At 55.0% G+C, this 10,938-nt stretch overlaps 1 protein-coding gene across 1 annotated transcript; it reads left to right on the top strand.

Moving 5' to 3' along the window:
* Positions 1-3,645: 3,645 nt before the first annotated feature.
* LOC117842562 (L-ascorbate oxidase) lies at positions 3,646-8,500 on the top strand. The gene is made up of 2 exons (XM_034723035.2): positions 3,646-4,583; positions 7,329-8,500. Exons 1-2 carry the CDS (start codon positions 3,822-3,824, stop codon positions 8,271-8,273), a joined length of 1,707 nt encoding a protein of 568 aa, XP_034578926.1. The 5' UTR covers positions 3,646-3,821; the 3' UTR covers positions 8,274-8,500.
* Positions 8,501-10,938: the final 2,438 nt, after the last annotated feature.

The following is a 10,938-nucleotide window of genomic DNA, read 5'->3' as shown; positions in this document are numbered from 1 at the left end:
GGCGTCCTGGATGCCGGACGCATCCAGGGTGGTCGGACTGATCGAAGGTGATGGCCGGTCCCGACCAGTCGAGGCAGGCCGGCGTTGCCGGCTCGGCCGCGTAGACCTCCCGGCGCTCCAGCTTCTGCTGGCGCTTGGAATCAAACGCCGCCGAGCCGCCGAAGATCATGAAGCAGCCGTCCACCTTTGGGAAGCCATCTTCCTTCTCTTCGTCGCCCTTCTTCTCCTCATCGGGCTTTCGCTTCCGGTCGCTCTTCACCGGATTGCCCACAAAGTACCTCTTCATGAGGTTGCAGTCTTTGTAGGCATGCTTCGCGGGGAACTCGTGATTCGGGCACGGTCCCTCGAGCAGCTTGTCGAAGAAGCCAGGAGTGCCCTCGGGGGGCGGCTGCCCTCGCTTGCGCTCAACAGCGGCCACGAGGGGAGCCTCGCGCCGCTGCTTGCCCTTCTTCTTCTGCTGGCGGTTGGAGGTGCCTTCGTCAACATCCTCCTCCCGCTTTGCCTTGCCTTTGGAGCGGTCGAAGATCGCTCCAACAGCCTCTTCGCCCGAGGCGTAGCTGGTGGCGATGTTGAGGAGCTCCTCCGTGGTTCACGGGCCTCGGCGCCCCAGCTCGTGGACGAGGGGCCGGCAGGAGGTTCCTGCTAGGGAAGCCCCTATGACGTCGGCGTTTGCGACGTTGGAGAGCTCAGTGCGCTTCCTGGAGAAGCACCGAATGTAATCCCGGAGGGACTCGTCCGCTTCCTGGCGACAGCTCCGGAGATCCCAGGAGTTGCCGGGGCGCGTGTAGGTGCCTTGGAAGTTTCCTATGAAGACCTCCTTCAGGTCGTTCCAACAGCAGATTCGTCCCGAAGGGATATGTTCCAGCCAAGCTCGCGTTGAGTCGGCCAGGAAAAGGGGTAGGTTGCGGATGATAAACAGGTCATCATCCACCCCGCCGGCTTGACATGCAAGCCGGTAGTCACTGAACCAAACCCCAGGGTTCGTCTCCCCTGAGTATTTGGCTACATTTGTCGGTTGCCTGAAGCGCGGCGGAAAGGGCGCGTTCAAGATGCGCGTAGAGAAGGCCCGGGGCCCAGCCGAGCCGGGGCTCGGGCTGCGGTCTTCCCCGCTGTCGTAGTGACCGCCGCGGTGAACGTGGTAGCCACGATCCACCCCATCCTCCCTGTCCGCGCGAGAGCGCCTCCGCGCGTTCAGGGTGTCGCGGGCGTCGCGGACGGGGCCGACGCGCTGGTGAACGGATCGTGCCCCGCCTCCCGTGGGTGGTGGCGTCCGCCGGGCGGACGCGGCCTGGTTTGCCCGGGGAGGGGGCTGGTGGACAGACTCCCCCCGTCTCTCCGGGGGCGCGTCGGGCGTCGCCCTGCTGGCGTTCTGCCCACGTCGCCGGGACGCGGAAATTTCCGCCTGCTGGACGGCGGCGCATTCGAGCAAGTTGCACATCTCTTGGCGTGCCCGTCGCTCCTCGGGCGTCGCCGGCTCGGGAGTTGCCGGAGCAAGACCGCCGTGGCTGCGACGTTTTGGCTGGCGCGGGCGAAGAGCTGTGGACGCTCTTCGTCTGCGCAAATGCGCTGCTGGACGTCGCGCGCCCGTTGTCGCGCTCCGCCCTCGTGGTGGGGAGGCTGCGCAGGCCTCCGGCTGCTGAGAGCACTCCGGGGCCCTTGGTAAGGCTCCGGTCGTGGTCGCGGCACGCGAGGGGGGAGTCCTTTGTCTCCCCTCGGCGTCGTTGTTATTGGACCCCTCGGAGTGCATGTCATCCATGAGGCACTCACGCGAGGGGTGGGGGCTCCCGTTGCTGGAGCCGGTGTCGGAGACTGTCCTCGCCGCGCCTGCGAGCTCATTGCTCGCGGGCGACACGGTCATGGACCGTGTTAGGAGGCGGCCGTAAGTCTCCGCGATGTTGCGTAGCCCGAAAAGCCGTCCTCCTAGGACAGACCCTCTGGCATGCGCTCGGCCGCCCGCCGCTGCCCCAGCGGCGGGGCCAGGGATCGCGGGACGAGTGGTCAAGACGAGGATGGGGATCAGCTCGATCCCTCTCCCGGTGGCGAGGAAGTCCAGACTCCCGAAACGGATCAGGGAGCCCGGGGCGAAGCTGATACTGTGATTGGCCATCTGAAGCCGGAGATGTACGCGCAAAGGTCCCCTACCTGGTGCGCCAACTATCATTGTCAAGATTTGCGGATCTAGACTTAGACTAGTAAAAAATTTTTATGCGCGTAAGGCTTCGGATGGTGGCGTGGGAGACACGGGGTTAGACTGGTTCGGGCAGGGGAAGCCCTACGTCCAGTATCGAGGATGCTCGTAATGCTCGTATTGCCCACGCGGGATTCTGTAGTAGGGGTTACAGATCGACGAGAGAGGGACTGATCCCAGGTCTCTTGAAAAGTGCTCGTGCTCTAAGGGAATGTGAGAGTGTACTCTTGTCTGGAGGGAGAAGAAGCCGTCCCCTGTCTCCAACCCCCGATGCCCCTTTTATATCGTAAGGGGGCTGCCGGGGTTACAGCTGAGACCGGGTGATGAGAGCAGTAAAGAGTTTAAACGTAGTATGGTAAAAATACAGCACGAAGGGAGGAACCAAGTTCCAAGGCGCCCGGCGCCCTCGCCGGCCTTTGGCGTCTGTCGGCGCGTATGCTGGAGGAGGAGGGCGACCGTGCGCCAACTGTCGTCGCGCCCCACAGATAGCTTCTTCAGTGTCCGTAGGCGCCGGGTCATGATGAGGGCGTTTCGTCGCCACTCTGGTGTCCGTTGGGAGGGACGGCGGATGCCGCCGTCCTGATGATGGCTCGCGGAGAGCGGGCGTCACATCCCTGCTGCCGGGCGCGCGGGGCCCGAGGACGGGCGAGTCTTCCCTCTGCTCCGGGCGGCGCAGGCCATGAGTACCCTGCAGCAAATGGAAGGAAGCCGCCGGTACTGTAGCTTGTACAGTGTGGTCGTGCATGGGTAGTTGCAGCGGGTCGCGTGAGGAGCGCGGTCATCCTTCTTCCTGCCAGACCTGCAACGCATTTATGACGAGGTCGACAAGGGGGACCCACGGGATCGTTACCCTGATCACCCGGTCCGCGCCCGAGGGGGATATCCGTCTTGGGGACCCCAATGAGTCCGACCCCCGTGTCAAGGGTCGGGCGAGGCGGAACCTTGTGGCGAGGGGTCGGGCGCCCCCGACCCCGGGGTCGCGGTCGGACGAGGCGGAGCCTCGCGGCGGGAGGTCGGACGCTCCCGACCCCGGGACCACGGTCGGGCGAGGCGGAGTCCCACTCATGTTGGGCTTGATGGCGATTTCGTTATCCCGGATGGAACTGGGCCTTCATGATTGTCTCATGATTGTTTTCTTTAAGCCGTATTTAGGAGATCGTTAATATTTCCCCCCAACAAATATAGAAAAGAATTCAGGGTAAAAAGAAAAAGTCTTTAATCCCGGGTAAAGAGAGGGACGTTTAATCCTGAATAGTTAGTCCCAGTTGAATATTCGAGAGATATGACTTCCTCCAACCGGAACTACTGCCCGACCTGTCGTTTCATTTGGAAGTGGCACATGGTCATCGGCGAAAATTGGAAATGGCACACGCTACAGAATTTTACCTCGAAAAAGATCATTAATCAACTATCCTGTCCTGCCACCCCGTTCTCTATAAATACTACTCCATTAGCAAAAGGTCGTCACACAACCACACTTCCACAGCTAACCTCAGCGCAAGGAACACCAGACCTGCAGCAGCCAATCTGTCCTGTCACCCGGCCGGAGCCCTACTGGGAAATCTTGTGCCGGGGAAGAATCATAAGCTGAGCTGAAGTGCTGAACGCCACTCTGCCGTACGTGCTGCCGGCAATGGCTTCCCTGCCAGGAGCGGGGCGGCGCCTCCTCTGCAGCCTCTTCCTCTGCCTCACGCTATCCGGGGCCGCGCGCGCGGCGACGCGCCACCACGAGTGGGAGATCAGCTACCAGTTCAAGTCCCCCGACTGCGTGGGCAAGCTCGCCGTCACCGTCAACGGGCAGACTCCCGGCCCGACCATCCGCGCCACGCAGGGCGACACCGTCGTGGTAAGGGTGAACAACTCGCTGCCGACGGAGAACGTGGCGATCCACTGGCACGGCATCCGGCAGATCGGCACGCCCTGGGCCGACGGCACCGAGGGCGTCACGCAGTGCCCCATCCTCCCCGGCGACACCTTCACCTACACCTTCGTCATCGACCGCCCGGGCACCTACATGTACCACGCCCACTACGGGATGCAGCGGTCGGCGGGGTTCAACGGCATGATCGTCGTCGCGGCGGCGGCCGGAGGGAAGGACGCCGAGCCGTTCGCGTACGACGGCGAGCACGACGTGCTGCTCAACGACTGGTGGCACAACAGCACGTACGAACAGGCCGCGGGGCTCGCGTCGGTGCCGATACGATGGGTCGGGGAGCCCCACTCGCTGCTCATCAACGGGCGCGGCAGGTTCAACTGCTCGGCGGCGGTGGCGGGCACCTGCAACGCCACCCTCCCGGAGTGCGCTGCGCCGGTGTTCGCCGTCGTGCCAGGGAAGACGTACCGGTTCCGCATCGCCAGCCTCACATCCTTGTCCGCTCTTAACTTTGAGATCGAGGTACGTACTACACGTGGGGTTTCTTCTCAATTCTCATCAAACGCCTTTCATTTCTCCGTTGCTTTGTTCAAAGTTGCATTTTTCGTGCTAGACAGATAGCGTTTTTTTGACGTAGCTTAATTGTTTTCGATCAATAAAAATGGCTAGGAATTACAAAAGAATATGATAATTTCAAATATAACTAATATATTGCACAAGTAAAACTAATGATGGATCTATTTATTACAGTAGAATTATGGTTCTTTTACGTTTGCGATCAAATCTTTCATGATGGATCTATTTATTACAGTAGCTTGGAGTTTTCATGGCGGCGGAGAGTGACCGCCATCGATCACGCTAGAAGTCGCCGTCAATCAATTCAGTTAGAGCTAACTAATCTGTGATAGGACGGTCAGCACAGCGTTTTTCAAGTCCTTGCTATCTGGTAGTAGTTTGCTTCTGTCTGCACCGTTCCTTCCAACCCTTTCGCTAACCTGCACGCGTCAACCACCGCGAAACTGTATCGAAATAGAGGATGACGATTGACGATAGAGTTCGGTAAATAGCTGTTGCTTTGAAATGTTAGCCATTCGCGTGGAAGCTACCTGCTTAATACGATGTTCAACGTTTTTTAATAATGGATAAACATCTGTCCTCTAAATCCACACTTGATATATATAACCAAAAGTTACCAGAGTTTTTAGACTCCAATTCTCAAAATTAGGAAACACAACAAACAAGAGAAATCAGAAAGAAATTCAAACTTCTTCTACGTCCTTGCTTCAAACTTGTTTTGTACTCGTGCAGCAATAAATCTTCACATCACTCATCTACTTAGAAACTCTTGATGTCAGAAACATTCTGCAGTAAAACGATCATCCGATGGTTGTCGATCCATGTAGTGTAGCAACCGAACTGAGTCAATATCGATCATAGTTTCAAGAAACCTCACATCATACCCATCGAACAACCTCCACAAGCCACCAAAGTGATGGTGAGGCGCCTCAAGGGGGCTTTCGTGACGCCAACGCACCGTCATCGAAACACCACATGGATCTTCATGACGATGCCTTTAAGAAGGACCACGATGCCAACACGCCATCATCGCTAGGCTGAGAATGGGACTAGGTTTTCACCCAAAGAAGCCAAACATGACAATACGGGAAGGTGCAACGATGTCGCCTCCAAAGAGAGAATGGCGCCCACAGGCATCGCCAACTAGACTTTCACCCTGACCTCCACCAGACCACCATGGGTGAGACAAACCCCAGCCATTCCAGAAGCAGAATGCACCTCATCGAGCTGCTCGGTGCAGCGCTTGCCCATGGTTGCTGCCCATCTGAAGGACCTGCAGCACGAGCCTACCAACGCCACGCAGCCCGTGCACTCGCCGATGCACAGTCCCGCAGAGGCGTCCGCCGACATCCTACCACGCGTCGCTACCTCCAATGCGCCTCCGGGGCCTCCACGTCACCCCAGCGCCGCCAGCCCCGTTCGTCACCCCATCGTGCAGCCGTGGCGTCCTATCGGCAGCAGCAGCTCCGCTGGTGCCGCAACCAATCACAAGGCCGCCGCCGCCTACCGGCGCAATGGGCGCAGCCCTCGTAGATCCGGCCAGGTAGATGCTGGATCCGGCCCCGGAGATGCCGGATCTGACAGCCACTAGCCCACAGCCAGGTGCAGCTGCCTCGGACCATCCCATCTACTGTTTGATGTGCTTGGGGAAGAAAGAAGAAGGCCCCATCGTCGCCTTCCTTGCAGGCGGGCAGGCTTCCTTCAGCCTGCTCTAGCAGCAGCGAGGGTGAGAGAGGGTGGAAAAGGAGGGGCGGCGGTGCGGTAGCGTTGGCGCCGCCCGAGTCGCCCACTAGGAGCGATGCGGGGCCGAACAGTTCAGTTCCATACAGTAGTTTCCCGATGTTCAACGTTTACTAACCATGAATATTAATACGATGTATTTTTCGTACAAAGTACGCTCACATACACGCAGACAACCCCGTTCCTATAAATACATCTGATGACTCGATCAAGTTATATCTTAAAATTGACAGGTCACTGTCCACTGCTCGGCGGCTGGAAGTGCTCATTTCAGAATTGAAAAGTGTGAATTCGGAAGCAAGTCAACATATATTCATAGTTAGCATAATGGTAGTATTCAGCTATTATCTTTTAAAATGACTTGTTTTTTAAAGGAGAAAATGATTTGGATCTTTTTTCACGATGAGCAAAGCCTTAATGTCATCACTAAATTCTAACCAAATTATAAAGCAATCTGTATGTTCAAAAAATGATTTGGATATAACGATACATTTTTTAAGAAAAAGAAAATGGTCAAAATGTAAGTTTTATAGTCAGGTCAAAATAAATAATCTTCATATTCTAGTGTAAATGTGTAATGCACACTACAAGAAACACCCCTCTAGATACGTTTTATTTTTAGGTTAGATACATTTTATTTCATCTCTAGTGAATTATAGATACGCTTCATTAAAGCATGTCTGGAGCGTCTCCCTATGGACCGTGTCAAGAAGTAAACACGTTTTGTCAAACGTGTCTACAATTTGGAAACAACACTTTAAAAACGTATCTACGTTGAAGTTTTGAAGCGCTTTACTAAAGCGTGTTAACAATCATATCTACTGACGGGAGCATACAAAATATAGATACGCTTTCAATAGCATAGCAATCCAAGCATAGCTACCACTATGTTTTGTTGTAGTGGCAAATTCTCACCACCAACTAATTCGTTGACCGCACGGATCATGCAAGGGCCACCAAATGACGGTAGTTGAAGCTGACGGGCACTACGTGAAGCCGTTCGTGGTGACGAACCTCAACATCTACTCCGGCGAGACCTACTCCGTGCTCATCAAGGCCGACCAGGACCCCAACCGCAACTACTGGCTCGCCTCCAACGTCGTCAGCCGCAAGCCCGGCACGGCCACCGGCACCGCCATCCTCAGCTACCTCGGCAGCCAGCACCCGCCCCCGACGACGCCACCCGCCGGCCCGGCCTGGAACGACACCATGTACCGGTTCCGGCAGAGCGTGGCGACGGTGGCGCACCCGGCGCACGTCGAGCCCCCGCCGCCGCGCGCCGACCGCACCATCCTCCTGCTCAACACCCAGAACAAGATCGACGGGCGCATCAAGTGGGCGCTCAACAACGTCTCCTTCACGCTGCCCCACACGCCGTACCTGGTGGCGTTGAAGAACGGGATCCTCGGCGCCTTCGACCAGCGGCCGCCGCCGGAGACGTACGCGCACCAGAGCTACAACATATACGATCCGCCGCCGAACCCGAACGCGACGACCAGCGACGGGCTGTACCGGCTGCGGTTCGGCTCCGTCGTCGACGTCGTGCTGCAGAACGCCAACATGCTGGATGCCAACAGGAGCGAGACGCACCCGTGGCACCTGCACGGGCATGACTTTTGGGTGCTTGGCTATGGTATCGGCCGCTTCGACCCGGCGGTGCACCCGGCGACGTACAACCTCAAGGACCCCATCCTCAAGAACACGGTGGCCGTGCACCCCTACGGCTGGACGGCTCTGCGGTTCAAGGCCGATAACCCAGGAGTGTGGGCGTTCCATTGCCACATCGAGGCCCATTTCTTCATGGGGATGGGCATCGTCTTCGAGGAAGGGATTGAGCGTGTCGCCGAGCTCCCCCGGGAGATCATGGGGTGCGGGAAGACCAAGGGCGGCCGATGATTTTACAGTCAGTTACCATGTTTACTTGTAGTAGAAATTTTTGCAGCGTTGTTCCGATTCTTTTGTTTGTTGAAGTATAGACATGGAAGAACTGGTGTAATATGTTGTGTGTGTTTACTGAGCATCGGAGGCAAGTCTATATAGGCGTAATAGAGAATTACATTAAAACATCCACTCCATGTACAAACTGGTGATGAAATACCTTGGAAACTTAAGCTCCCGCTCAAGATTAAGATTTTCTTATGGTATACATGTATAATGATTCTTCCTCCAGAGATAATATGAACCAAAGAAAATGGAATGGAAGCTCAAGTGTGCTATTGGTCCATGACCCACAAGGTGGCACGTTTGGTAAGCTAGAGGGGATGTTGGGCAGGCACACGGCTATATAAAATGGACTGCGGAGGGTGCACAGCATGGAACAAAATGAAAGTCGTTCCATGTGGTGTAGGGTGCGGGGGGATGCAAGTTGGCTAAGCCCGCCAGTCGGGCGGAACCTGATGGGTGCCTTACGGTGTATTTGGCTTATGGTGTATTTGGTTTGGGTCCGAACTGGATTGGAACGGGTTTGACCCACATTGACCCGCCTTTGGTTGAAACATCATCTGGGTTGGGTCGAACCAAGGAGGAAACATTCCTCCTAGATGCAGGTCGAATATATCCACCAAAACGAGCGGACGCACTCGACCCACTTCGATCCCGTCCGTCTCGCGTCCGGCCATGGAAGGCGCAGGTGCAGGTGCTGGTGCCAAGGGGAGGCGGTGGAGCAGCTAGCCATAGAGGCTGGCGGCGCTAGGCCGAGGGCAGGCGGCGGAGCAGGGCACCGTGGAGGTTGCCGGCCGGCGCTGGGGCCAAAGGGATACGGCGGAGTAGGGGGTCGCAGAGGCCGCTGGGCCGAGGCGAGGCGACGAAGAGGAGCAAGCGTGGGGAGGAGCAAGGTGCTGGCGCTGGGCCGAGGCAAGGCAGTGGAGGAGGAGCGCCAGGAGGAGCCAGCGCAAGGAGGAGCAGCCCACCGGCGTTGGGGTCGTGGAGGTCGCCACCGTGGGGAGGAGCAGACCAAGGGAGGAGCGACGGGGAGGAGCCGGTCGGCGGCGTAGCAAGAAGCTCGAGGGAGCGGCGGCATGCACGGGAGCTCGGGGAAGAAGATAAGATGCATGAAAAAAAAGAAAAACAAATGATGACAGATATGCCCCACACATGATACGTGGGACCCGTTGAGAACTGGTGTTAATGGTGTTAAAATGACATTCATCCCAACCCTCTCAACTCTAACCAAACAAAAAACTGGAACGGACCTATCCTTACCAACCAAACATGAGATGGGTTGAACTCAACTCATAAAAGTAGGATGGACCTAACCCATTCCACTTGGTCCCAAAACCAAACACACGCTTAGTGCCAGCATTTGGACCGTCTAGAGTCACCGCCGCTGCGCTGCATCCCCCGGTATATATACACGGGACCGACTGTCTTCAAAGTCATCCTTCCCCATTCCATCCCATTCGACTCCCACTCTCCTCCCTTCCTCTTGCACTCAACTCTTACACACTCCTCATGCTTTGTGGCGGTGGAGGTAACAGTGTGTGTGGTGAGGTTTGAAGATGCTCTGATATGAAAATTATTAGCCACTTCATTCGGTTTTAGAGGATTATTGATTTCAAGTATTTTATTCGTAGCTTTGAAGGCCTGCTCTTTTAAATTAATGCCCTTATCCGACAATCGAAAGTGACACACTACCTCCCGGCTTGATATCATTGCGTACTTTATGTACCATCATCTTATCGAGGATTTGATTCGGAGGCTTGATATCATTGCGTACTTTATGTACCATCATCTTATCGAGGATTTGATTCGGAGTCATCCGTCAACCTCCTCCTATAGAATAGCGGTCAGCAATTCATATTAGAATACTAAGCATATACTCACATAACGTAAAGTTTGTATACCCAAACAAGATTTTATAACACTTTAAAAAGTATGGTTGTGAAAAAGAAAAAACACCAGCTTAGTTCACGAATATCAATTAAACAAAACATTTATTCAAGTGTAACAAATTGTATATGGCGAAACAAACAAATGTCTATGAAAATAGGAGTATACCTAATAATTTTGACACCAACATATACTGATATACATATGTTTACTAGCAATAGAGCCACCAAACTATGTAAACTACTGTCCAAACAAACAAAACAGGCTTTTCTCACCCTCCCGTCTTCGGCTGGCCCAAGAAGGCCCATCACGGCAGCAACGCTCGGCGCTCTCACACAAGCAGGTAGCAAGGCATGGAGAACACAAGAACTAAAATACAGTGATATTGCTTCAATGCTTCCACGGTTATGCTGCATGTGAACCAAAATTAAAGCGGCTCAACTGTTGTGTTATATGCTCAGGAAGAAAGCAAATCAAAATCAGCAAAAAGGAAGAAATATGCGCGTGGTTTGATCAGTTTGGCCGTTTGAAACTAAAAGAATAAAACAAAGCGGCGCCAAAAGGTAACATTGTACAAGTTGCAAATAAAAGGAAGAACCAGTTCGGCTTTTTTTCCCCTTTTCCCCTCGCTAGCTTTGGTCTCTCCAGGCTTGATCTGTTGATCAGTAATCATATGAAAAAAAAAAGATTGAGCATTGTCGGTATGAGTATCTTTGCAGCGTGCACGTACGTG

This window comes from Setaria viridis, chromosome 2 (genome assembly GCF_005286985.2).
Source record: "Setaria viridis chromosome 2, Setaria_viridis_v4.0, whole genome shotgun sequence".
Classification (NCBI taxonomy): Eukaryota; Viridiplantae; Streptophyta; class Magnoliopsida; order Poales; family Poaceae; genus Setaria; species Setaria viridis.
Note: the sequence above shows the minus strand (reverse complement) of the source record. Positions and strands in the feature narration are given on the sequence as shown.

Coding starts and splice junctions, on each gene's coding strand:
- LOC117842562 (XM_034723035.2), top strand. CDS start 3,822: ATGGCTTCCCTGCCAGGAGCGGGGCGGCGCCTCCTCTGCAGCCTCTTC. Junction 4,584..7,328: donor CTCTTAACTTTGAGATCGAG/GTACGTACTACA, acceptor GGATCATGCAAG/GGCCACCAAATGACGGTAGT.